Source organism: Myotis myotis, unplaced genomic scaffold (assembly GCF_014108235.1).
Source record: "Myotis myotis isolate mMyoMyo1 unplaced genomic scaffold, mMyoMyo1.p scaffold_m19_p_15, whole genome shotgun sequence".
Lineage (NCBI taxonomy): Eukaryota > Metazoa > Chordata > Mammalia > Chiroptera > Vespertilionidae > Myotis > Myotis myotis.
Window position 1 is genome coordinate 47,039,895 of NW_023416319.1, and position 27,992 is coordinate 47,067,886.

Sequence of the window (27,992 nt, forward strand, 5' to 3'; positions counted from 1 at the left end):
CTCGGGGACTGAAGGAAGGACATGGGGTGATTGGGTTAGCAAAGGGCTGTCATTTCATCAGACAGAGGGGGACACTGTCTGCAGGTGGGAAGCGGCCGTCCGACACGCAGAGCAGACAAAGTGCTCTTTCTCCTGGGGAAGCTGGGTGTGAGAGGCTTCCGCACCCCAGGCCAAGCCGCTGGGAAACGGATGGGGAGAGGCTACCTTCTCAGGGCCACCCCTGGCACCCTCACCCTGCCACTGCCCAAGCCTGGGCCCCCGTGAAGGCAGCCTGACAGGCCAGCCTCACCCGCAGACAAGACAGAGATGCAGTGCCCAAGACATAAACCAGTGTGGCCTATTAGTCAGCTCATCGGCAAGCGTTGTTGAATGCCCATTTGTCCATTCACGTGCCCCGTGTCTACCAAGTGCCCACCTTGGGCCACTCCACAGACTTGGCTGCGGGGATGCAGAGGTAAGTGAAGCCCACAGCCCAGAGCGTGCTGACTCCTGAAGGATCCACAGTCAGGAGCTTACAATCTAGCACAAGAGCTGGGCAACGCAGAGCAAGGGGGGGCCCTCCGGAGCTTGTCCCCGCCCACTTAGCATAGCGCTTGGGGTAAGGTGAGCCCACAGTGGACTTGCATACATCTGCTTCCATTAAGGGGCGTCATTCCCCTGGACTCACAGTGAAAACGACGGCCGCTGCCTACTGAGTGCCTCTCGAGTGCGAGCTAGAGCTTTAGCTCTGATCTGCGTCCTACAGGCAAGGGAGGCTGAGGCTTGGGGAGGACAGACAACTGGCCCCAGACCACCCAGCCCATCAGTGGAGGAGGCAAGAGCTGAGCCCAGGTCCTTGTGCCCCATGTGCCATGCCCCTCCCCCCTCGACACCCAAGCAGAGGAAGGAGCACTCATGTCCCCCCTCACCCAGCCCCAAGTCACCCGTGGGCTCCCCCAAGGAAAAGCACCACATGACCGATGACCCAGGGATCCTCTTCACAGCCTGGCACGGTGTGTGACAAGTTGCCAGTGAGCAAAATATTTGCTTAGCCGAAGGAATGTGGCAAAATAAACTCGAGGTAAGAGGAGGTGGGAGGTGGGAAAGAAAGACGGCCCAGAGTCTTCCCGGAAGGGTCAGTGAACACAGATGTTTTTGTTGCCTCAGAACATGTAATCCCCAGGAGAGGAACAAGTCTGAGCACCAACAGCAGATGTTATGTCCACCGGGGAGTAGGCACAGGGCCTGCCTCCGTGTGTCACACGGGCTCCTAAACGGGGAAACGTCAAGTACGAGATAAGCCCCCCCCTCCCCAGGTGGGCAGCCTGAGGTTTGCGAAGGCCCTTCTTCTGGCCCTTACAGCCCAAGAGGTCCTCTGGCCCTTTCACAGCTCAGCAGCCCCTGCGGGCATGCTCAGGACAGAAGGCTGGCCAGGACAGGGACAGGCGGGCCACCAGGCTCCAACGCCTCTCCACAGGCCCTGGCCTTCTGGGAGAAGCACTCTCCAAACCCTCCATCCCTTCCTACCTCTTTTGTTCCTTCTGCCATTGTCTCCATCTGCCTGAGGCGGTGGAGGGTGGGCGGGGCGGGGCAGAACATTCAGGAGCAAAATCCAAGTTCTTACAAAAACAGGAGCCATAAGAGACCCTCAGGATCGCCTCATCCAACCTCGTCTTTCTGGTGGGCAGACCGAGGCCCTTCAGAATTAACCATTGGACAGTGAGGTCGCTGGTCCTCCAAGTCTTCCTTTCCCTCCCCTCCCCTCTGTTTCTTCCCATCCTCCTCCTTCTACAGGGGGAGGAGAGGGAGCATTTCTGACCCCACTTTTCTCTTAACCCTAAGCTCTGCCTCCCTATGTCGTGTCCCGCGGAAAAATCACCACCTCCGCGTGGACACGTCTTGGTGCCCCTGGCTCCAGGCTGCCTCCTCCTTGTCCCAGTGGCATTCTCGCCACGGCTATGGAGGGAGGAGAGGGGTCCAAAACAAGTCAGCCTCGCCTGTCATAGCAGGCGCCATCTATTGAGCGCCTAAGAGGTTCTGAGTGCTCATAGAGATCCTCGCAAGAACCATACAAGGCAGCTATTTTTAGAGTTCACATTTCCCCCATGAAGAAAGTGAGCTTGGCGAAGTGAAGAGGATTGTCCAGAGCCACCGGGCGAGTGCCAGATGGAGCTGGGATTCAAGCCTGCCTTTGTCCAACTCTAAGCTCAGCTATAAAGTTCACAAGCCTGTATTTAAGGGACCAAAGCCAGCATTCAAATGAGTGCTGCCCCTCTGCGGTGGGGCGGGGGCGGGGAATCACACGTCTGCTCCAGCGCGGCAAAAACTCAAAGCATTTCTGGAACTTTCTTTGGAAATCATCAACAAATTTACACCCCGCCCAGAATTCAGATTCAATGCATCATAATCACATATTTGGGAGACCAGAAATACCTTCCCCTCGTTAGCTTTCTCTCTTATTCATTACAGTGGCCTGGAAACCACCTCGGGAAGTTTCCTAAAAGCCAACTAACTTGCAAAATGCTGAGATGTCACTCCAGGAACAGTCAGGAGAACACGCCGATGCCATCACAGGCCTGTTCCCGGGAGACCCTCCCTTTCCAGGCAAGGATGCAACACTCAGCCTGTCTGTCAGGCCCGCACTTGTTCCCAGCATTCTGTGATGCTGGGCACGGAAGTGCATTGGCAGAAATAAACATAAAAAGGTCCCCGTCCTCTTGGGCCCGCGACAGAGGGACTGTACTTCAGGCAATTCTGCAGAGGACCTCGACTGCCCCAAGCACCACAGATGCAAAAATGACCAGCATACAGTCTCACGCTGCAGGAACGCTGCAGGCCAGCAGGGGGCAGGCATCCCAGCCACCCCTCTGGAAGTTGGGTGGACTAGAGCAGCAGTCCACAACCGCTGGTCCATGAGGTCCGAAAGGTTGGCGACCGCTGGACTAGAGTGAAGAGTTAGGGAAGGTGGAGTGGCCACCTTGAAGGTGGCTGTCCATGTTAAGAAGAGTCATGGTCTATGGTCCATGTTAGAGAAAGAGTCAGTCACCCAAAGGTGACCAAATTGAAATAATAACAAACGCTCACATAGCACTCATTACGCATCAGGTGCTACTCTCAGCAATGACACCTACTATCCTCCCAACAACTCCATGAAGTGGTTACTATTATTAGTCCCACTTTCCAGGTGAGTAAACTGAGGCACGTGGAGGTTTGGCAACTTGACAAAAGTCTCAAGGGCTGCAAGTCGCAGAACTATGGTTTGAGCCCAAGTAGTCTGGCTCCAGAGGGCATGTTCTTGATAATGACACTGAACTAAGGAGAGATGATGCTCATTTGGACCTGTAGGTTCTGGTCCACTGGGTCTTAGAAAAGCAGCCCCATTACTCGGGCTCTTACTCACGTTCGCTCCCCTGTTACCTCAGCAGTGAAGTCTTGAACTCGCTCTGCTAACACATGACATCTGAACTGGGTAGGATGGGCTAACGTCACATCTCCAAGGCTGACGCGCTTCCCCACAGGGAGGAAGACCAGCCTCTGCCAACCCTTCCCCTTGTGCTCTTACTGTGACACCCAGCGGTTCTCAACCTGTGGGTCGCGAGCAATGAAAACACATCCTGCCTATCAGATACTTACATTACGATTCACAACAGGAGCAAAATTACAGTTATGAAGTAGCAACGAAAATACTTTTATGGTTGGGGGCCACCACAACATGAGGAACTGTATTAAAGGGTCGCGGCATTAGGAAGGTTGAGAACCTCTGTGACCTAGGCAAAGAGCCACTCCAGGGAATATTCAAAGCAGGAGAGAGCTGAGGGGCAGCCAAGCTTCCACCCTGAGGAGCCCCTGTGACTCCGCCACCCGGTAATACCCTGGTGGAGGAGAAGGACGGTCACGTGGCCACAGCCGAGGTGCCCTTTTCTCTTTGGAATGTGGGGAGGGGAGGCAATGAAGCTCCTCGGTCCCCTTGTTCCTAAAGGCATTTAAGAAGCAGAGTCAAGCCGAAGGCAGGGACCCGAAAGGGGAGATTGAAGGAAGCCCAGAGCAGCACAGGAAGCGGCTCAGAGTCAGCATCTGGAGCCAGAAAATCCTGGGTTCGAAGCAGCTCTGCCACTTATTAACCAATGCCCCTTGGACAAGCGCCATAAGCACTGTAAACCTCAGTCCTCAGTTTCAGCTCATCGATAAAACAGAGATAATGAAAGGGCGAGTCGTCCCGGGGCCTGACCACGCTGCTGGCGGCCTCGGGCACCGACTCCCCAGCCCACGGCGGGAGCCCGGCGCCCCCAGCGGCAGCAGCGGCGGCAGGGCGGGGCACACGCCCTCGCCCAAGGAGATGGAGGAGGAGGCGACCGCCGGCGCCCCCGGGAACGAGACGGAGGACGTGGACTTCCTGTCTGGGCTGGAACTGGTCCATCTGCTGGACTCCCAGCAACCGGACTGGCCCCTGAAGCCCGGGCTCAGCTCGCCCTGGGGGGGGGGGGGGCCTAGGACTGCGCCCTCCATCTTGCCCTGGGTCCTCCAGTTTTGGGGCGGCCGCCATGTGCTCAGGAGAGTGCCTTCTTCCCGGAAGCCCAGGCCCCTGCTGGCCACGCCCAGGATTTCTTTAAACTAACCAATGACAGTCAAGGGACGTGTGCGCCAGAGAGATGACCACATCCTGTGTAACAAGACCCCACTCGCGCCTGGCCAATCGGCGGGGCCCACAGTCCGCTCCCCTGCCCTTACTATAAAACCCACAATCCCATCAGGCCTCGCTCTCTCGGCCACTGGGTGAGTGCATCGGTGAGTGTGGTCAGGGAGCCGAACTAGTTCGAAATGAAGGACTCTTTGCTTTTGCATAAGACTGACGGGCTCCCTGGGGGTCCTGGGAACCTTGAAATCTGGGCACAACAATAACAGCAGTAATACCTACAGCGTAGGCTTTTTGAGATCATTAAGTGAGAAGCCATGGAGAGTGCGTCACACTGCATGGGACAGCTAGCAGTACCCCGTACGCATGCAGTGTTGCTACGGGGTCATGGTCATCATTAGCTACAGCAGAGCCCGCTGTGGATGGCAGAAGCCCTTCCCCTAGTATCCCCCCAGCACGGCAATCCAGAGCCCTTTCTGCAGTCTGGGTGTTCTCCAAATCCATTCCCTACTCCTCCTGGGTGCGCTACTACATTTCCCAGGATCCCTTGCAGCTAAGGTACCGTGTGACTGAGTTCGGATCACTGGACTGGGTGGGCAGAAGTGATGTGAATGACTTCCAGGACTACTCCCACGAAACCACACCCCATGGTCCTTCCTTCTCATTCCCATTGTGTCAGCTGGATGCTGAGGATTCAGCAGAGACCTGCAGGGCCCCCTAGAAGATGGCAGATTCAGAGGTGTAAGGAGCCAAGGTCCCTGAATGACTGCATGAGCAGTCTCTCCACGTGGCACCTCATCCTCCAGGGACCCTCCATGTGGCCTCGATGTCTCAGGGTGGTCAGACTTCTTACATATGGTGGCTGGCTTCTCAAAAGCCAATGTTCCAAGAGACCAAGAGGGAAGCTGCAAGGGTCCTTCTACATACTCTCAGAAATCACAGCATCCTTCCCACCAAATCCATTGGTTATGAGCAAGTCACAGAGCTAGCCCTGACTCAAAGAGGGGACTGCCTATGAGCATGAACACCTGGCACTGTGTTCACTGATTCTTTGAACACTAAGAATCATTATTATTATTGGCCACATTCTTATTGATCCCCTTACTACGCGGTCTCCAGGACCCCCCTGGAGGAGGCAAATGAGATCAAAGGAGGAAAATGACTGACCCTACCCACAGGAGCATCAGATGGATGGTGCTCACATGGACAGAGGACAAAGACAGCAGGAGGATCAGGGGAGAGCAGACCTGACTCAGGTGGATGGAAAACACCTGTGGCTCAGGCCCGCGCACCCTGCGGTGATGAGCAGGCAGCTCCGCAGTAAAACCAGCTGCTGACCGTGCCAGGTCAGCACTGGGACTACGCGGCAGTCCAGCGCACCAGGGCCTGGGAAGGGGCAGTGGATTGTGGACCTGTTTACTCTGGCTCGACCTCCTCACCCAGGACCAGCAGGCACCATGACCAGCAGAAAGGCCAGTTATGCAACCGCCCTCGCAGCAGGCTGCCAGCCTCAGAGACCCGGCCTGGCTGCCAGGCCTGGTGGAGCGACTGCTGTGGCCTGGGCTCGGACTGCCATTTTCCATACAGGCGCAGGATGCTCTGCTGACAAACACCTGGGGACAGCGGGCGCCTTGGGAGCGAGCTAAAAATAGCACAACTGGCAACGGAGAGGCCTTTTCTAAATCCGCGGGGACCTGTTTTTGCTCATCCATGGGCCTTAAGACGCACGCGGGTTGGTACCTGAGCATTCTCTCTTCTCAAAGAACAAGTACGGGGGCCTGGGAGACCTCCTCCTCCAGGTCAGCAGCTGTGCAGTGGTCAGAAGTCTCAGAAACAGCCTGTCCTGGGGCTGGGGCCACCTTCACACCCCCATGTCCACTGCAGGCTCTCTAGCCACCCCCTGTCTGACCAATTCTCAGTGTTTGCCAACTTTTCTGAATCTCAAGTGACTGATGTTTCTCTTACTGCTGGGCCTCTCACTGTTTAATTTCTCAGCGAGAGTATTATACCAGCCCAGCCAGACGCCTAGCAGAGCCACGCGCGTGGACGTGCGGGCTGTGCACTGCACAACTCCAGGGCATCCTTGGTGACCACAATGTGAACGGTACCCCTGCAATCACACAACCTGGTGACGGGCGTTGCCAGGGAAGAAACAATGTTTTACACAACCCCGAGCCCTCAGAAGAGGACAATCATGCAAACAAGGACTCCCGGACTGACCAGCTCATTTCTTGCCTCCAAACATTCCACGCGTGAGGTTCAGCAGGCACAAGGCCCCAGTGCCCAAAGGTCTAGAAAGAAATCCATATTGTGATACAATAATGCATTTCCAGGCCATGGAGGTGGAGAAGGGCAAGGATCGATCTTCCTGAGGCAAGGGAAGATTCATGGCCACGGAATGAGTTCCCTCCGCCTTCTGCGGAGTGTGCAGATTAAATTCTTTGCCCCACCGACATCCGAAATGTACTTTATTTATAAGAGATCGGGGAATCCAAATATGTTTATTTGCTTTTCATAGCATTCCCGTGCTTTCAATCACACAGTTTCAGAGTTTGAGATATGAGCAAATGGCATGTGGTCATAATTCTGCATCAGGATGGTTAGGGTCACAGCCTAATGGCAAGACTGCTGGTGAGTGTCAAACATCTCCCATCCTCCAGATCTCCTGCATGTGCGCGCATGCTCGCTCGTTCTCTCTCTCTCTCTCTCTCTCTCTCTCTCTCCCCCTCTCAAATTTCTAAAAATATGTTTGAATTCTGCATACTACTCCTCATACCTTCCATGTATGTGTTAATGTTAAAAATCGTGTTTTTATCAAGGAAGACCAACAGTCAGAAAAACGCCCCAATATGTACTCCATGCCTCACATATTCCTCGGTGCAGGAACATGGGTACATAGTTCATAAAGCACAACTGGATTATCTGATGTGCATGCCATCGCAGCCCTGGAGATGTACTGTGAGCAACCTGCACGGCTGCACACAGCACACTGCCTATCAGGTAGAAAAGGTAATTCCCATTTTCCAGCAAAGGAAAGCCAGACTTAGAGAGATTAAAAGGACTAGGTAACCTTTAAGGTTTGTTTCTATCCCGATAGAACAGAATTCTCTGAACTAGACAGAGGGATCTCATATCTCATCTGGGGATGGTGCTTGAGTCTCAACACAGTGACTCCTCTTTTCGGTCCTATCTGTGGCCTGAGCTTCTCTCACGGTGTGCAGGGCTGAGCTGAGCGGAGCCGACCTGCCGCTACAAGAGGTATAATTCTAGGCACACAGTGCAGGGGTTAGATGTGTGGGCTCCACTGTCGCCTGCCAGGATTGAATCCCGCCTCTGCCCCTCATTAGTGTGTGACCCTGGGCAAGTTATTCAACCTCTCCATGCCTCAGTTTCCTAATCTGTAAAGTGAGGGTGATAATATTTATCATGGGGCTCTTGTGAGGATTAAATAAGATAACACAAATAAAGAACTTAGAAACTACCAGATACACAGTAAGCATTCAATGCTTGCTATATAAAACTTTTTTAACAATTTTATTCTCTATGCCTCAGTTTTCTAATCTGTAAAATGGGGATTATAAATGTGCTTGCACCATAGGATTGTTCTTGAGGTTTAAATCTATATATATAAAACCCTAATATGCAAATAGACCAAACAGCAGAACAACCGAACAACCTGTGGCTATGACATGCACTAACCACCAGGGAGGGGGCGCGTGCGAACCATGGCGGGCATCGGCCACAGGATGGTGGAGCAGGTGAGCGGGGGTGCCAGACCAAGGCGGGGTGCCGGTCCTTATCATCAGGGCGAGCCTCTGGTGGTTACTGAAAATTCTTTGCTCCTGCGCCACAGCCCCACCCAGTGCTCGCACCCACTGCTGGCACCAGCCCCAATCACCCCACACCATCAGCGGGTGCAAGCGAGGGCCGGCGCCTTCCGCGTGTGGGAACTGCGGTGATGGAAGCTGGGCTGCGAGCAGAAAGAGGACTGGGGGCTGCAGCGGGAGGGGCTAGGCAAGGGCGTGGAGGATGGGCCGAGACCCGCCCCTGTGCCCACCACAGCCTCGCAGCCCACAGTTCCTTTCAAGGTGCACAAATTTGTGCACTAGGGCCCTAGTACCATAAGAAAAACATAAGGAGTTTTAACACAATGCTTGATGCTTGATGCATAGCAACTATTCAAAAAAAAAATTTTTTTTCCAAAGAAAAAACTCCAGTCCACATAGAAAGACTTACCAAAACAAAAAACCACTAATTGTGGAGACCAATGTGATGCCTGAGGAGGAAGAGGAAAAGGCTAAGAAGAAATGTTTGAGAATCAAGTGCTGTTTCTACAGCAGCTGACAGAGGATATATTAGCGATGAGAGCTCTCTGTTTCACTTCATATTCTCTGAGGTCAGGAAGCACAGAGGAGCAGAGTGAGCAGGCGCTGGTGAGCTGGGGAGGAGAGAACAGGCACGCCTCACTCGCCAGTTTCTCTTTCCACCATTAAAACCGTTTCAAAGCCCTGCCTGGCGCTTAAATAGCATCATCCCTAGAGATAGCTGTTTCAGTTTCATTACAGACTGTGTTCATAGCATACAAATAGAAGCCTTCATGATTTTATTAGTTTCCATGCAACTCAGGAGAGATTTGCATGATAACATTTCAGCTCCTGATTTAAAGAAGGGGCCAATTAAAAATAGCGTGCTTGCACTGCCTGTCACTGGGAAATGAAGAGGTTACCCGAGTTTTCAAACGCTCTGTCATACATATCTGGTTCATGGCCATAAATCACGTACTCAGCACTTGTAGGATAGGTCTGCCTCCTCCACACACCCACCCCACCCCCTCCCGGAAGAGTTAAACTATAAGACAGAAAAAGCTAAGGGAGTAATTTTGTCTGGGGTTCCTCAAGTCCTACAGAATCACCAATGCACTCAATAATACCCAAAGCTACCTGGTACCCTGTGGCTCTGGGAAGTGTTCGTGTAAGGTATCTGTGGCAGGTTAAAATTTAATACATGGCCCGGGAGCATAATCTAATTGATGGTATGTAACCTAAGAGACTATTCAGTAACTTCTGCCGTACTAGCAACTGATTAGTTGCGGGGGGGGGGGGGGGGTGACCAAGGGGGGGTTCAGAAGTGATTGAGTATGGGAGGATCACCCCTTCAGACACTCCCCTTGGCCACAGAAGCTGCGGTCATCTGGGCCCCCCTTCTGGCAGCTGGAATGCTCCCTGGAACAGGGCTGAGATGAACATTCTTGTTCTGGGGTTGCTTCTGAGGCAGGTTAAGAAAAGCATCAAAGTTAAGTTGATTTGCATGACATTCTCTTTAATTAGATGTTTCTTTTTATGCCCAACCTCAACACAGCCAGGCCTATCACAGTCTGACCTATAACTGAAGACCTTTTTAACTTTTCCTCCACATCAAAACTTAAAATTTAAACCTCAATAGTAGTGCGGCTATATCCTTAGAAGTAACAACATAGTCACAAAAGCCTTTTTAATGACAAGTTTGATGGCATTTCCGATGGGGTCTGTGTCCCCAGATTGTAACTCTTAAATATGCCATCTCATCAAAGCCAATACTGAAGTTTTGGGTGTCAATCACATGTCACTCTTGTGATTTCTAGAACTGCTCCCTGATCTCACTGCCCTGAGTAAGTTACTCCTGGGTTCTTTATCAGGTACGATGAGAGCATTGAAATCTGATTTAAGAAATGGCTGCGTGTTGAAATCATTGAGTCGGAGAGCATGTTAACATATGAGAAAACTGGGCCCAGAGACAGTGACCAGCCTAAGATGCCATAGCCGCACACACATCAACATAACAAACCCAGTAGTCCCTTCACTTCCCCTAAGAATAAACACCAGGAAAACAGAGTCTATGGCAGAACGAGGGTTGTTCTGTCTGCTCTTCTGCTCCCAGTGTGGACGCCATCGAAATCGAACCAGGCCCACCTGGCACTTCTCCTGGGACTGCCAGTTGCCAATGCTCAGAGGAAGGTTGGCAGCCGCCTCACCAACAGAAGTGAGCGCCGTGGTGGAGAATGTGTCCGGGAAGCAAATGTGCCCAAAGATAACGGGGGTCATCTCTAGGAGGTGGGAATTGAAAAAAATTTTCCTTTTTAAAAAATTGTGGTAAAATAGACAAAATTAACCATCTTAACCATTTCTTAGTGTACAGTTGAGCACACATCATTTTACATTCCCATGAACAGTGCACAGAGTGTGGAAACCTTCACGTCCTCGCCAACACTTATTTCTGAGTTTTTACACAGTAGTCGTACTAGTAGGTGTGAGGTGTCTTTTTTTTCCAGCATATTTGCATTGTTCTGCGTAACTTTTTCATTTTGCAAAACTGATATTCTAACCCCATTAAACAACTCGCCATTCCCCAGCCCCTGGTAACCTGCAATCTACTTGCTGTCTCTATCAATGGTGACTACTCTGGGCACCTCATGTAAGTAGAACCATACAGTAGTCATCCCTTTGTTTCTGACTTATTTCACTCAGCTTAACGTTTCCAAGGTCCATCCGTGTTGTAGCCTGTGTCAATGCGTCCTTCCTTTTTCACCCTAATACTCCGCTGCATGTATATACCACATCCACCAACGGGCACTTGGGTTGTTTCCACCTTTGGGCTGTTATGAATGATGCTGCTGTGCATGGAGGTGTACAAATATCTTCTTTTGGATCTGTACCCAGAGTGAATCTGCTGGGTCATAATTCTATTTTTTTTTAATTTTTCGAGGAACCACCATCTTCTTTTCCACGGTGGCTGCATCACTTCACATCCCACCAGCAGTGCACAGGTGTCAGGTGTCCAAGGCTCCCAGCCCCACCACCACTTGCTGTTTTCCGGGTTGGATAGAGCAGGCACACTAGCGGGAGTGAGGTGTGAGGTGTCCTTTCCTTTCAGTGCCTCTCTGCACTGCCCACATTTTCAAAAAGAATATACTGTGGCCCTAACTGGTTTGGCTCAGTGGATAGAGCGTCGGCCTGTGGACTTAAGGGTCCCAGGTTCAATTCTAGTCAAGGGCATGTACCTTGGTTGCGGACACATCCCCAGTGGGGAGTGTGCAGGAGGCAGCTGGTCGATGTTTCTAACTCTCTATCCCTCTCCCTTCCTCTCTGTAAAAAAATATCAATAAAATATATTTTTTTAAAAAGAATATACTGTGCATTTAGGTGAAGGACAAAAGTGTAAAACGCAGAAATTGCAAAAGAAATTTTATGGGGAAAATAGGGTTGCACATGAACTTAAGAAAAGGGTTTCTTTTTTAAGACTGAGGGAAGCCCGTGACGTCTCTGTTGGGTTCAGCTGGAGACGCCATCCCATAACCTTCAAGAATCTTCCCACTGATCAGCTGTGCTGCCACAGTCAGTCCACCGGGGGAGTGGCCGTGACTTCTGGGCAACTCGGACAGCCCCTGTAAGCCCGGGAGGAAAGTGCTCCCAGTGCACAGAGAAGAAAAACCATGTCTGAAGCTGTTGCCAGCTGAAGTTGGTCATGAAAACCCCAGCACCTGGATAAACCCCCTCCTTTTTCAGATCTTGCTGCCACGCCTCAGAGCCCTGTCGCTGGTTCTCCGTTTGATTACTGCCCCACGCCCACTTTCTCACCTGCCAGAGCCACAAAGGGTCCACTCCCCAAGTCACAAGTTCCATCAGCAACTTCTCACAAAGAGGAGCGAGGTTCTCTTGTATAACAAGCCCACAGGGAAGATCCCGGGAAGCCTGGACCCTGGTGCCTGGGTCACAGGGCCACAGGGCCACAGGCCCACAGAGCAACTAATCAGATGGGACTTCCCACTAGAAAAGCTAAAAACCTTCCAAAACTGAAATCACTCTTTCCACTGGTCTTTCTATATCGCTTCACTCCTTGGGGGTAAGGTCTCTTGTCACCATTTATGTAGTAAGACAAAGAGACTAAAGCAAAATCCATCCGATTATATATTTATCCAACCTCTAGCTTCCCTAAGAGAAGTCCTCATTTCCTTCGTGTAAACACCTCCCTGCACCCCTGCCCTCCCTCGCCTTCTCCTCCTGTATGTTCTCTTTTCCACACTGGCTTCCTCCTGCTCTGCACAACAGGGGAAATGGCAGCGCCAGTATCTGGGAGCCCAAGAGAAGAGAAAAGATGAACAGTTGGGCAGGCATGATCTTCAATTCTAGGCGGCACCTACATTTAAATGACGCAAAAGAGGCTCAAGACTGTCTGTTCTCGCTCCTTTAGTTAGAGCTGACACACAGAAAGCAGAGCCAAACTCGGGCTTCTTATTAACAAAGGATCCACACTCTACATCTGGATTCTTGGCATGGCCCCAAAGCGACATCTGCTCTCGGCCAAGCCCAGCACTAAACTGTGCAGGAAGATAAACTTTGGAGACACAGGCACGCGCCATAATGAAGAGGCGACCTGATGGCCCGGGGGCAGCCAAAACCTCCACCCACAGCTTCTGCACAAGACCAGACAGATTTCAGAGGGCAAACCAACAGCCAGATTGGGCCATTTTCCCAAACTTTAAAGAATGGAGCAAAAGGACACCCCAAGAGAGAGAAAGTGTCCTGCACAGGAGCAATACAAGTTAAGGGTGTTGTATGTCTCAACAATGCTGCTGACACCTCAATACCGCCCACCTCTGGGTCTTCCTGGGCTGGATTGAGAATTTGAAGCCTATCATCTACAAAGACTTGTTCCAAGGGTCCTGGAAATGAACCAAAACAAAGAGGGACTAATGCAAGGAGAAAGATCTTTCAATTCATTCTAAGGGGCAGGGGATCCCCAATGGAATGATGGCCTCAGGAGAGGGTGGACACCCTCATCTGCTCTGAGGATGGGCAGAGGGCTCCCAGCGTGGCCCAGACACCAGGGTTCTGAGGCTTCCTGCGGGGCTGGGGAGGAAGCAGGACCAGGCCCAAAGCCCCCTTCCACCACTCTGACTTTGTAATCCCATGCGCTTCCAAACTTGCAAGATCAAGCCCCTACTTGTTGTCCACTAATCTCCAAACTCCAGCCCCTCTGAACCTGGACTTGGCAGAAACCACTAAGGAAGAAGGGAAAAGGATGATGAGCAAAAGGAAGGAGAGAAGGAAGGAATATAGGCTTTTCTGCTGAATACCTTGGAAATACCCAGAGTGCACACGGGGATGTGGCCCCTGAGAAAACCTGGTACAGGGCAAGGAAACAGCATAAAGAACACCCCTCGCTGAGATGTTTTGAATAACTACGCCTTGGGCCATGGAAAGCGTTAGTTACACAGGTCATGAGCTCTTCAGGGAGATGGCTGGGAGTTGTGGACCTGGTGTGCCGATTACATTTCCAAATTGGCAATTAGACATAATGTCCCAAAGACAATCATCTAATAATGCCAAACACAAAGCAAATTTCATCTTCAAGCTGCCATTCTTTGGAAGCTGCCCTTCCATCCCCTGCCTGACTCATGCACCTCATGTACAACTGCTCGTCCTGAACTAACTCCTTGTCACCCACTGGTCAAGAGAGACCAGGCGGCGTGGACAATTAAAATCCAGGAGTGATTCAGCATCACTTGGTCACCAAATCAGCTCATCTCATTCACCAGAGTTTCTTAATAGCTTCTAACAAATTACACCCCCCTCCCCGCCAAAAAAAAAAAAAAAAAAATACAGCAAAATGTGTTTGCACCTACTACATCCCCACCGAGCTCCATACGTGCTTGCATTTATATGACTCACTTCCCGCCCTCAAGGGGTTCACTGGCAACTCAGAGATCAGACATGTGCATACCCCATGAGAAGATAACTGGGCTCTTTTCCTTCTGCCCCTGTCAACTGCAAGTCAGAGCTGGGGTTTGTATCTCCCCTAGCACCTAACTCGGTATGCAGCACACACTTACTGTGCAGTGAAAGCAGAAACAACAACCACGGTAACCATTAGATCTGAGCACCGACTGTCTGCTGGGCATTACACTAAGCCTTCTCCATCTGGGCTGGGCTGCTGGAGATGCTCGTGGGTCCAGTGTACTCCCGGTCTTCCCCTTGGACAATGGAACAACATAAAGAGCACATCTCAAGGAAAAGTCCCTGAGAGAGTGAGCTGCGAAAGACCTTGCTGTGGTGAGAGGAGCTAGTTTCCCATTTCATCAGCGGGCTTCTGAGAGGTGCCACGGGAGGGCTGCCCAGCACAGGGCCACCCGGCTCTCCCCACTCAGCGACCAGGCCTCCAGCTCAGTCCTTTCCAGTTGAATCTCTGCTTAGGAAGGCCCACCCAGGTCCCGATGGAAAGCCAGGCTGGCAGTATTGCTTTGCTCCGACTTCAAACACTCCAGAGGGAGCGGCCAGCCGCTGGCCTCCTGGAGCATCACCACAGCACAGCCTTGGCTACACCACGAGCCTTTAATTTTGCAAGAAGGTGGTTTGGCTGGGCTGCCATCCTGGACTTCAGAAAGCCTCTCCCCTTGCAGTGTGCCCAGCTGGCAGGAGGGAGAGCCCACATGGTGGCCGCACACAGACCACACCCTGGGCATCTGCAGAACCCTGCTCTGGCCACCACAACCCTACCCCAAACCAGCAGCGCCAGCGGGTTCCTGGGGAGCAGGCGCCCGAACGCTCAGCCTTCGCGGGAGGCGCCCAGGCTGAACCGCAGCACCTCAGAGAGGCTGAGCAGTCTTCTCGACCCGGCCGTCCAGCACAGTGACCCCTCTGCTTCTCATCCCTTCCCACCGCTGAGGAGTGGGAAGTTTCCACACTGAAAAATAGGCCTGTCTTCAGGAGGGGGGGGGCTGCCTGGAGGCTGAGGCCTGGATCAGGCCCTCGCTACTCACACTGTGGTCTGGACAGCAAGGCCCTGCCGGCGTCCTGTCAGAAATGCAGAATCTCGGGGCCCACTTTGGACTTTCTGAATCGGAACCTGTACTTCAATGGCTCCTCAGGTGATTCATGTGCATATTAAGGTGTGAGGAGCCGCAGGATTAGACGGCTAGATGCTCTATCCAGCCCTTGGAGGTGGAGATCTGACGCCCCAGTTGAATATTCCTTGAGCCTTCTATCCAGAATGCTAGGTCACCCTGCCTCTGGGGGGTGGGGCCTTTGAGTTTCCTTCTCCACGTGGCCAGGGCCGGATTCCAGCCACTCGGGAAGCATTTCAACAAAGGAGGCATGCTTGCCCCCATACTGCACACAGAATGGCTGTGCGATTTCAGAGGTCCTGCTCCAGGCCTGATCTTGCCTGGCCCCCACGCATGACTCCATGAAGACCAGTGTTCTCAGCTGGGCCCCGGGAGCTGTGGCATCACAACACAAATAGTTTTTTCCATGGGACTCCACAGCCCCGGAGTCCCAGGAAGGTGGTGGCGGCGGCTGGGATTGGCAGGGTAGCATGGCCACTGCCTCTGTGAGCTGGGACATCCCTGCTGGCCACTTTGGGAAGGAGGTCCTGGTATTGCAATCCAATGCCAACCTGACTGTTTCGGCACTAGGCCTCTCTGCCCTGCCGAGGGGGTGAGGAGACCGGGAGAAAGCAGGAGAAACTGACAAAGCTGGCATTTACCCCTGCTACCAGGACCCAATGAATGTCCCCATTCAGGGAAGAAGACAGGGGTGAGACCCACTTGGCCTTGACCTAGGAATCCTTCCTCCCCCAGGCCAACTGCCAGGGCAGTTCTCCCTTTCCTCCTAATGCCTGTGTGGGCAAGGGCCCTGGGCACTGCAAGCAGGGCCAGCCCATGGCTTACAGTCGCCGTGTCCTCCTAGGAAGTGCTATGAAATGGGGTTAAGGAGAGTACCTACCCCATAGGGCTGTGCTCTATTACAATCCCCAATTTGCAGGTGAGGAAACTGAGGCACATAGTAGTAAGGTCCTTGCCCAAGGTCACAGGCTGACTCTCAGGTATGCACAGCAGGCTCGACATCTAGGCGCGGCTGCTCTAAGTGAGCACAGTCAGGGGCAGCTTAACCAGTGTCTCTCCTGCAGGATTCCCCAGCCTGGGCTCTCCCAGGGGCACGCAGGTATGCCATGACTCTCCATTTTCTCACAAGGTAACTTCAAGGGCAAGTGCTCCACAGAACACACTTTGGGAAACACTAGAACTGGTCCAGGAAAAGAGCATCCTGGTTAAGACACTGTTACCGTGTTGGGGGAGCAGGTCTGTGAGCTCCAGAATGGGGTTAACAGGGCTCTGAGCTGAATTCTTAAAGGAATAGCTGCACCACTGCAAAACATACTGTGAGCTAGAAACTATACCCACAGTCTCTCAACTCCCTCCACTTCCTGACACTGAATCAGAGAGCAGGAAGGGACATGAGGAGCCAGAATTCAAGGGATGGGGGACAGCCACACCTGCCCAACAAACCTTTCACTTCTGATGTGTCTACAGCTCCTGGAGCCCCATCCTGTCAATGCTCATCCAGGGACTTCTGCACCATGATGCACCAGCCATCCTGCCAGGCCTCGTCCACAGAGCCTGCCTTGGCTGCCCCTCCCCAATCTGCCAGCCCTGCAACAGCCAAATGCCCAACCTCAGGCTGAATTCAGGGTTTGAGACTCTTTCTGGCTAAAAAGTTCTATTGGTTGTAGTCTGTGTCCTACAGGGGCCAAAAGTTAAGGAATCAGAGAAAATAAACTCACCACTCGGTGAGCTACAGCAGGTCCCATTTACAGGAGTCCTGCTCACTGCCAGGCATTTGCTGGATGCTACCTGCCCATTACTGCCACTCCTTGTAAGAACCCTACAAAGCAAGCATCGTTATGCTCTTTTTACAGATGAAGAATTCAAGGTTTGACATGGTTGCCAGACAAAGATGCCCTACTGATAGATGTGAGATCCAGGATTTGCACGTGGGTCTGACTATAGTCTCTACTCCAGTGTGTATTTCCATAGAGAGCCAGGCACGAGAAGCAAGAGCTGTCTGGATAAGAGAAGGTCAGCTGGAGTGGGCCTGAGAACTTCTCCAAGGCCTAAGTGATCTCATCCAAGGAGCCTGTGAAGGTCGTCCGATGCAGCTGATCCCTAGGACGCGCGAGATGAGACATGAGGGCCAATGTGCATCGAGAACTCAGAGGCCCTGAAACTCCAGCCCTGATTGGATGCATCAGGCCAGACCCTGGGTAATTACCAAGCCATAATGGGATCTGATATTTATATTAGTCAGGAGCCTGACAGAGAACACGTGTTGTTTTTTCAGACACAACCATGGAGACAATACCTCAATAATTCACTACATGCAGACCAGCCTCAATCAAGCCCAAACTTCTACAGGGGAACAGCTCTAGCTCAGGACAGTAGGGAGGACACCACAAGAGGCCCCTCAGCAAACCAAAGCTCCCCAGGAAGTCGGCCTCGGCTTCCAGACCAATTGAAAAAAAAGGAGACTGTGTGCTGGACGAGGGGCAGGAGATGGAAAGGCACAGGGACTCTCCGAGGCTGAATTCCTAAAGGAATGGCTGCACCATCGCAAAACACACTCTGAGCTAGAATTTTACCCAGTCTCTCAACTCCTTCCACTTCCTGAAACTGAGTCAGAGAGCAGGATGGGACATAAGAACACAGAATTCAAAGACCACATTTTAAACACAAGAAAAGAGAGACCAGAGAGGTTAAGTGACTTCTTCAAGGTCACGGTCTTCTTCAGGCTGCCGGAGCAGCTCCCTGTTCACTCCAGTTTGTTTCTGGATTGGACCTCAAAATGTCACGGCCCAGTCAAGAGAGAGCTCTGATGAAATGCAACAGAAAAAAAAAAAATGTGACCAAGAACAGAAAAGGGCATAGCACTGAAATGACTGTGTCCAAGGTCCCAATAGGAGGGGAATGTGATTCATGTTCCTTTTTATTTCCTAAAAAGAAAAATCCACATACAATTCTTTTCAAAATAATAGAGTCATTCACCGTTTGGGATTCAGAGGCCAAAGGTACTACCGATGCACCCACAGTCCCAGGTTCCTTTGATCAAAAAGGATGGTGTGGTCCCAGAGACCCAAAGCCTGTGACTCCACAGCTCCCTGCCAAAACGTACCTCCAGGGTAATTTCTGATGCTAAAAAGACCAGCCTTCCAATGGACCCCAGCTCCTGGCCAAACCATCTTGGGAATGAATGAAGGTGAAGGGGAACACCTGTGAGGACCAGTAGAACCCTGGGGAAAAGCAGCCCAGGTTTGCTTGAGAAACCCAGCAGTAAAGTAATTATTCCAAGTTCAAGCCAAATGCATTCTTCTGTACTACCAAATACTTGGAAAGAAAAAAGAATGAAGGGCAAAAAAATTCATGACTACAATGGACATCAAGGATAGAAAGAGTAGCTGACAAAAGGCCTAAGTTCTTACCACTTGGTTAAAGAGCTGGCTACACGAGGTTTAATTGAGCAAATCCAGAGGCAGGTAGTAAGAGATTCTGGGCATGGTTTAAAACAAACTCTGATGGTCTCAAAAGCGCCCAGACCTTGTTCTACATCGCCTCACATCTTCCCAACCAACTGCAAGCATCTCTGATTTTTTTGTAGAAATTTCTAGTTATGTTAACTCAGAAGGTCTTAGAGCTACAAAATATAGCCTAATTATAGGGATTATTTTATTTTTCTAATGATCATTGCCAAAAATCTATTATCTTGAGAAAACTGACAGAAGTTGTGCTTGGTCATCACTCGGCAAAGAGATTCTTCATGTGAACGATATGATTAGCATTTCATCCCGGGCACTGCAGTGGCACTGATGTATACTAGCATATATCCTAGAGTAGAAAGACGTTAGAGAGTGCTTAACACCCCAGGACTTACAAAAACACCCAAACTTACTTTGATTCATTGGAAAACAAAGTTTTCATTATCATCAAGACTGCTCAGTCGCTTATGGATAAGAAGACTGTTAAAAAGTTCACCAAAATCACTCAGTCTACAAAACATTTTAGATGCACACAACCATAAGCTATCTTTCCCCTCAGGGCAAACACTGAAACTCAGCAAAGGAACGTACACTTCAGGGATGAAGACTCTTGGGGGGGGGGGGTAGGAGAGGAGAGTAAATGCATGGTTAAGAAGGTCTGTGAGTGAGCGGTGGTAAAGGGGAGAGCAACGCTAAGGACATGGTCTCAGGGTCTCATGGTTAGGGTTCTGCTTAATCTGGTGGCTGCTCTGGAAATTGGGAGGTTTTCCACTGACAAGTAAGGAGAAACCTCTGTCGCTGAGGCGGTAACTCCAAAGGAAACAGGCCAGCCCAGTACCTGGAGGCTTCCGGGAGAAGTGGGAGAGGAAGAGAGTGAGGGCTTTAATTGTTCTCCCTTATTTCCAACACCCCAGTATTTTCCAAAACACGAACATGCTGCCACAAAACACAGCTGAGCTTCAGCACCCAACAGGATGTATAATTAATGAGGAGAGCGGGGTTCAGTTCACCCTGTGTCACCCGGAGCCCCTGTTTCCCTGCCTCTTCCTGGAGCGACTAAGGAGCCTGCGACAAGTTTCTGTGCCCTGTGGAAGTCTGAGGGGCCCTCGGATGAACTTGCCCAGAAAAGGTGTGAACATTCCCAGGGGGATCTCCCTCTACCTGGCACTGCTCCCTATCCCCCTGAAAATGCTGGCCCTGGGAGGTCCCCCAGGATGGGAACTATTCAAACAGAAGGCAGCTGGGGTCACTTTTTTCCAGTTCTTTCTTTTATATTCTGCAGTTTTCCATGCCCCCCTAACCTTCAGCCAGTGGGAGCAGGGGGGCAGAGGTCAGTCTGTAGCGACCCAGCGACAGACCAGGCAGAGAGCCTAGCAACCATACTAAAGCCAGTGAGCCTCGGTGCTGGTGGGCGTCTCTGCGCCAGGAATAGCCAAACCCCACATCCAGACACCCGGAAACGTCAGAGAGGAGGCTCCGCGTGAAACCGCGGCCTCCGCGGCTCCCAGGCGGACCTCCCACCCCGGCTCCACGTTGCTGGTGGCATTGCCAGGGGCCTAAAGGAGATGGCATGGGGGCGAGAATACAGATGCCCCAGAAGCTGGGGTGGGGGTGGGGAGGGGGGGTGTTCCACGAGAATATCTAAGGGATGAAGAGGGAGGTGACATCAGATGTGAGACCTCGCCACACTCCTCAAGTGCCAACCTCCCTGAGTTACCTCCAAAACTGGGGTACATCTCCCCAACTTTTCTCGCCCACACCCAGGTTCCCCCACTTCGTCGGGCCCTGTTCCTCCCCAGGGATTCCCTAGTCCAAAGGGTTTTCTCCTTTGCCGAAAAGGTCTTCCCTTTCTTCTGACTCCACGAACTCAAGTCCCAACAGGTTTCTGAAGTGCGGGCTGCCGTGCTCCCCTCGCCCACCGCTAGGAGCCGGGCGGCGGCGGTGAGCCCTGGGGCACACGCACCCAGCGCCCCCGGCTTCCACGTTAGCTCTCCCTGCCCCGCGGCACCGCGCCCGAGCGGCACGCGTCCCCCACCCCGGCCGCCGCCGCAAACGACCCCTCCAGTAAACGAGGGGACGGGACTGAGCGTCCGCGTCCCGGGGCGCACCGGCGGGGGGCAGCTCCTCGCCTCCCGCGCGCCGCCCGCTGCCCCAATCCGAGGGCGCGGGGAGCGCGGAGGGCAGGGAAGGCGGCGAGGGGCAGGCGGGCTAGGATGGAGGGACGCACGGCGCGGCGAGGAGCGAGGAGGTGGGATGCTGGGGACGCCGAGGAGCGGCGGGGCTGGCGCAGGGGGCGGGCGCCCGGGGCGCGCCTTACCTTCGTCTTGCCCCCGCAGTGGCAGCAAACGGTCCACAGGTACTTGAGCGTCCGCCAGAGCAGGATGATGAAGAGGCCCCCGAAGAAAGTCACCATGGAGGAGGCCAGGAAAGCCCACCACATGCGCTGGCCCCGGCTGTCGCACGGCACCTCCATGGTCACCGGGATGATGAGCGCATCCATCTTGGGCTCGTGGACCGAGGACGAAGAAGAGGAGGATGAAGAAGAGGAGGAAGAGGAGGAGGAGGAGGACGCGTCTAGGCTGAGATGGTTCGCGTGGATATTGCTACTCATTCTAAGACTGCTGCCTCCGCCGCCGCCGCCGTCGCCGCCGCTGCTGCTGCCGCCGCCGCCGCCGCCACCATTTGCCATAGCTAGCAACGGGCAGCGGGCGCAGGGGCTCGGGGGAGCTCCACCCGCCGCCAGCGCCACCCCGAACACCCATCAACAGCCATATTGCTGCTCCTGCTGCCGCCGCCGCCGCCGCGGAGCGCGGGGAGGGGGGCGGGGAGGCGCCTGGGCTCGGGGCGCTGTGCGCGACCTGGCGGGGTGCGCGGAGATATATACAGCCAGCCGCGCCGCCCGCCCTCCCCCCGGCCGCCGGCCCGCCCGCCCGCCCGGGGGGGAGGGGGATGGAGAGCGGGGGCCGCTCCCCCTCCTCCGCACGCGCCCCGCTCTCCCGGAGCCGCGCTGGCCCGGAGCGCGGCTGTTGAGGGGGCGCCGCGGGCCGCCCGCGCCCGGGGTCTGCACCGCCCCCGGACGCGCCCCGGCTCTGTGCGCGGGCCCGGGTGCCCTCGGCGCGGCGCCGCCCGCCGTGCGACACGCGTGTGCGCTGCGCTCCGGCCCGGGACCCCCTCCCCGCGCGCAATTCGCGCTGCCGACGAGCCGCTTTGAGCTTCTGAGGCGGCAACTCGTTAATAATGTATCATCGGCCCCCTCCGCCCGGACGCCGGCCCTCCTCTCGCGGCTGCGCCCGGCTCGCGCTCCCCGCCCCTGTGCGCACTGGGCCGCGGCAGGTTCCCCGCGGCCGGTCGCCGGGCGCCGCCGCCGCTAGCCACGCTCCCGGAGCGCGTCGCCACCGCGGAGCCTGCTCGGCCCCCGCCCGTGCTGCCTCCTGCCTCCGCCGGCTCCTCCTCGTCGCCGCCCGAGCCTCTTCGGCGCGCGCCCCGCGCTCCCCGCGCTCCCCGCGGCCGCCAGCAGCTGCAGCAACTGGAGCGGCGCGGCTCAGCCACCGGGGCGGGAGGGAAGGAGGCTCGCTGCGCGGGGCGCTAAGACTCGGGGCTGGGCAGGGGCCGGTTGACCCGTTGGCAGCGGCCTGGCATGCACCCCCGCCACCCCCCAGTGTCCGAGGCAGAGCGCCCTAAGCCCAGGCACTGGACCTCGCAACTCTTCCCCGTGTTCTGCGCCCCCAACAGAGCTCCCTGGAGGTCCCGAAAAGGATGGGTGGGCCCCCATCGCAGGCCTTTTTTCCCAAAGGAGACCCCACTGGGGAGGAGAGGGGTGACCAGCTGTGGACTGGATTCCACAGGCCTTACGCCTTAAGATCTTAGATCCTTGGGCCTCGGGAGTGAGGAGGACCCTTCTTCAAGGAACACACACTGGTTCGTCCCCCACCGATCCTTAGTTCGCTCCTCAGTCCCCCCTTCCTAGATTCTCGGGGGCCCTGTGCGTGGAGGCAGGGCCATCGGGAGGCTGGGAGGCTGGCGAGTGGTCTTCGGCCTTGACAGCAGCAGGTGGTTTTTCTCCTGAAGCGACAGAGGCTGCCTAGGAAAGTAGGCAAGGATGGGCAGGGGGGCCTTGGCCTGGGGGCGGCACAGGCTCCAACAGGCAGTTGAGTTCCCTAAAGTCGCTTTTTTTTCTAGCTCAGCGGTTCTCAACCTGTGGGTAGCGACCCCTTTGGGGGTCGAACGACCCTTTCACAGGGGTCGCCTAAGACCATCGGAAAACATATAATTACATATTGTTTTGTGATTAAACACTATGCTTTAATTATGTTCAATTTGTAACAATGAAATTGGGGGTCACCACATCATGAGGAACTGTATTAAAGGGTCGCGGCATTAGGAAGGTTGAGAACCACTGAAGCTGGACTCCATCACGTGAGGAGGGCAGCTAGGAGAAGGGGTGGTCCAGGCTCCATTCAAGCCCACCTTTCCCCATCAGGATCTTCCCTCCTCCCCCCTTAAAGATAAGACTCTGGGTTTGTTCCGCAGCCTTTATCCCTTTACCCCGAGGGAGTCCCCCTTCTGATGTTCTCAGAAACTTTGCTCCCGTGTGCTACCAGCTGGGCTATAGGTTTTTCCAGTGCTAATTGAAAGGAAGATGATCACATTGTCCCCTCGCTGCCCACAGTGGTTCCCCCAACACTTCCAGCTCATTAGTTTAAGTCTAATTGGAATTATCGGGTTCCTTTCAGCCCTTCCTGTGATGAGGGGGAAGTTAGCCTCCTTCATTGTATAGCCATTACTCTGCCTGAGCCGAAGCTCAGCCCCTCCCCTCGCCCTTGAAGGCCCTGGATGGGGGAGAGGACCTGGCAAAGGAGGCCGAGCTGGGCAGAGACGATGAACCGGATGTGTGCAGCTTCTCCTGCTTCATTCAGAACATATTCATGGCGTTCAGGACACACACCCATTAAAGAAAAGCCAAGGTCAAAGGGGAAAATGGAATGAGACAGAGTTCTTGGTGTTTGGTACTCGAAAGCAGTATGTAAAAAGAAGCTGCAGTGTTTTCCAGAAAATGGAATTGTCATTCGTTTGGTACCTCCAACCTGTCTTCCGTGTCCAGCAGCCACTCTGAAGGCCTCCCTACCCAATCAGTCCCACCCAGCAAAGGCCCTGGGTCTGTCCAGCACTGTGGAGGGGTGGAGGTGGGGGTGCTGTGGGGATGTGCAAGCAGATGACTGTGGCCTTGAGGTTCCTTGATTTATTAGCCTTCTAAATGGCTGTAGTTTGCGGCCTTTGGGCCTCCATATATGTCAGGAAATTTAAGGGTTTTTCTTAAGTCAAGTCCAAGATTTGAAATCTGAAAACAAAACATGCATAACATAAAAAACTGCAGCAAAGGATAGGACAGTTTCCCCAGGGGATATAAAACCCCCATCATGGATTCCCTCCCCCACAAAACTGGGCTTTACAAACCAACAAACCCCTCCAGGCTTCCCTGGACTTGCCCACAACCTGGGTTCCCCTGAAACACCATTGGGGGCTCTTAGCAACAGGCCACTGGTTGCTGTGACTTCTGATACCCCCAAATGCTGGATCCCCAGCTGTGTTTCTCCTCTACCATCACCTTTGTCTCATCATCCTTCCAGAGAGTGCGGGAGGCCACTAGACACCACCTCCTGCTCTCGTCATCACCCCTGCCTGTGCTGATTGCAGCTTTCAGCAGCTTCTGTGTTATCAAAACCTCAGCTCTGCTGGTGTTCATCAGAGACCCTCGCTGTGGAAGTCAGTGCCCTCCCATCCCTACAATCTCAGTCCTTCACTGCCTCCCAAATGGCCTGACTGGTAGGCACTGAATGAGACTCATACCATCCACCAGAAATAGACCTCACCAGGCCTTCCCCAGCTCCCTCCTGCTTTCTTCTCCTCCACAAACCTTGCACCTGGCCTCGCCAATTGAGGAAGAGTTTCTGCACAGGCAAGATGGAACTTCCAACTTAATAGGGACCTGGGAACCTTTCGTTCATTGTGTTTTCTCATTTGTAAATTTGAATAAAAACAGGAACTGACACACACACACACACACACACACACACACACACACACACCTCAAGGGTCATTTGTAAGGATAAAACAGAAAACATAGAGATCTTTTGTGTAATTACTGTGACCCAAAAACAGACAGCCAAACTCAAACCATTGCTTCTCACTCCCAAGCCAGCACTTGTGTGTGCAAGCACCACGCCCTGAGGGAGGTGCGTTCGGGCAGAAAATTGTTGCGCTCTGTCCCCACTTTGCTGTTCTATATCCCGAGAGCCCTTCTCTCCGTTGAAAGGAGAACTGAGGCCAGTCACCCCGCCCTCTGCTGCAGCTATTACACGACAGCCTGGAGGGTCCCACACAGCCAAGCCAGGAAGGTCTCCAGGGCATGCAGAGCCACTGCTGCCTGAATGGCCCTCTGAACCCTGACACACATGCCCACTCACTGCCCTCCCGCTGCCTGGCACAGCCGCAGACACGTGAAGAGTATAGAGAAACACTGGGAATAGCCCAGTGCATTTCACCTCTTGGAGGTGTGTCTGCAGATTGGGAATTAAGGACCATTGCACAAGCAACTGAAGGTCTCAACTGAAGTAGAAATTTCAACCTCCTCTGTTCTGAAAACAATGCAGGCCACTTATTTACTTCTAACGACATTTACAAATGTCTCAGAGAGGAGGTCAGCATCTTCATCATGTGAACATGATGTGGCAGCTTTCAGAGCAGCCCGGAGTTTCAAGTTTCTAAAGAATTCTAATCTGAATAAACGCAACTGATCGAAAAGAAAGAAAGAAAAGTGCACAAGCATACAAACGGAAAAGGCAGAGTGGTTCAAGTAATAGGCAAGGGGAGCAAAGAAGCTTGCTTAATTAAATGTTGGCCCACCATCATAATTAATGTTCACCGGGTCTCACTTACCTGAGGCCTGGACCCAGTTCCAATACTCCTGACATCCACCTTAGTGATTTTGCTGTTGAGAAGCCAAGTGGACTCTGTAAGTGATGCAGCGCCCTCTGGTGACGCTTCCTGGCACGACATTATGTTGTGAATGTTGGAAAAAGGGGTTCATTAAAAGTCTGAAACTTGGTATGAAAATTCCAAAGAGGAAAGTCCTGCTGTAAAAACATGAAACCACAATAATAATATCTACTTGCCATTCGCACCAACATAGCAACTGTTGGGATCAAGGTGGTAACAGGGCTCATACTGTCACCAGGATTTAATGTCCTATCTTCTAAGCTGTAACTACCATTGATAACCTAATGCTCCTTAAATTACCCTTGTGTTATCTTCTAAATGGCTAATAAATCTCTTCCCTTCCTTTAGTCACTATAGTCTCTTTGTGATGTAAGAAAGGGCAGTAGCTCTCCTTCCATTTTATGGGTAAGGAAACGAAGGTTTAAATCTGTCAGGTTACTTGGTGTGACGAGAGTGCCTATAACTGTATTTCTTTATGATTTGTAATGACAGAGGAGTGCTGTAGTGGACCGCTCCTTAAAACCATGCACTAGCCTGGTTGCCAGAAAGGAGCATTGGTTCCCAGGAGAAAGAGAGGGACTCAGAGAGCAAACTTTGAGGAGTTGTTTATTATAAATAGTAGAGGCCCCATGCACAGATTCGTGCATCAGTGGGGTCCCTGGGTCTGGCCTGCGGGGATCAGGCTGAAACCGGCTCTCCAACACCCCCCGAGGGGTCCCGGATTGCGAGAGGTCTCAGGCCAGGCCGAGGGACCCCCACCGGTGCACCATCGGATCGGGGCCGGGGAGGGACTGCGGGAAGGCTCCAGGGCGGGTTCAGTCCATTTTACCCAGTCCAGATCAGTTGGACCCCAGCAGCAAGCTAACCTACTGGTTGGAGTGTCTGCCCCCTGGTGGTTAGTGTGTGTCATAGTGACTGGTCAAATGATCAAATGAACGGTTGGACACTTAGCATATTAGGCTTTTATTATATAGAATTCAATTTAAATTTATTTCTGCCTATAAGAATAACTCCGACTCATAGAGAATTTGGAAAATAACATTTTCATTAAAAATATAAAAATCCCCTACAATCTCACTACCCACAGATAACAATTACTAGTATTTTTATATATATTTCTTTCATACTTTTTTCTATGGTGCGTATTTTTGCAAAATCAGGGTTGGATTGAATATGTCATTTTTATCCTATTTTTCCTGAACATTAAATTGTAAACATTTTTCTCCATATCATTAAATATCACAGAAAACACTTTTAAAAAAAGAATTGAGTATTCCATTAGATGGCGTACTGCTGACATTTTGGTTATTCCAAAATTTAACATCTTTTAAAATAAGTCCTAAAACTACACGTAAGTGAGCCACAGTTGAGAGTACGTCTGGAGAAGATTTTCACTGATATTCTTACATACTAGACCCAGTACCTGCCTTCCAGAGAGGGTGCACATGAGCAAACCTGGCTGAGGAGTATCTCCCAACCTGGCCCCTAAACACTGGCCTCCTATCCCCACTTCTGAGGGAAGAATGTGTGGGCCAGGATGTGGCACCAACAGAAGAATTCTCCCCTTCTCTAACCCATCAAAGCTAGTGCCTTTGGGGAAGATGGTGGCTGTGGTCCTACCATATCTCCCTTAGTCGTTGTCCCCAGTGCCAGCCAAGACACAAACTTGCAAGAACAAAGTCTTCATTCCCCTGCATCAAAGTGGACCTAACTCATGCACTGTGCCCTGGTTAGAATCCCATCCCCTTGCACTCCGCAAGACTTCCAGAATAACAACCTGCAAGTCCCCGGCTCCCTTTCATCAAGGTTGCCCCTCCAGAGCGCCAGTACTACAGACCTGGCTTCTGGGAGGTGGGCGGGGCAAAACAGCCCACCCGCTCCTACTGGAAGGGCCAGCTTCTCCTTGGTACCACCCCACTGGCTGCTCTGATTTTCAGACCAACCGCCTTTCTAATCTTTTTCGTGGATGGTCCCTGGCTTGATTTTGCAAAAGCTCTGGTTGAAGATCGGGGCCGCTTAGGACTCAATGACTTGGTAAAGG

At 52.8% G+C, this 27,992-nt stretch overlaps 1 protein-coding gene across 27 annotated transcripts in view; it reads right to left on the reverse strand.

Moving 5' to 3' along the window:
* Positions 1–21,854, reverse strand: part of KCNMA1 (potassium calcium-activated channel subfamily M alpha 1) — a 686,992-nt gene extending 665,138 nt beyond the window's left edge. For 15 of the 27 annotated variants that reach the window (XM_036337212.1, XM_036337211.1, XM_036337209.1 and 12 more), the window contains exon 1: positions 21,273–21,644. In XM_036337212.1, the coding sequence (XP_036193105.1) occupies positions 21,273–21,644 (372 nt within the window). Of the gene's footprint in view, positions 1–21,272 lie in introns of all 27 variants that reach the window. The other 12 variants (XM_036337223.1, XM_036337220.1, XM_036337215.1 and 9 more) reach the window with 1 other exon arrangement.
* Positions 21,855–27,992: the final 6,138 nt, after the last annotated feature.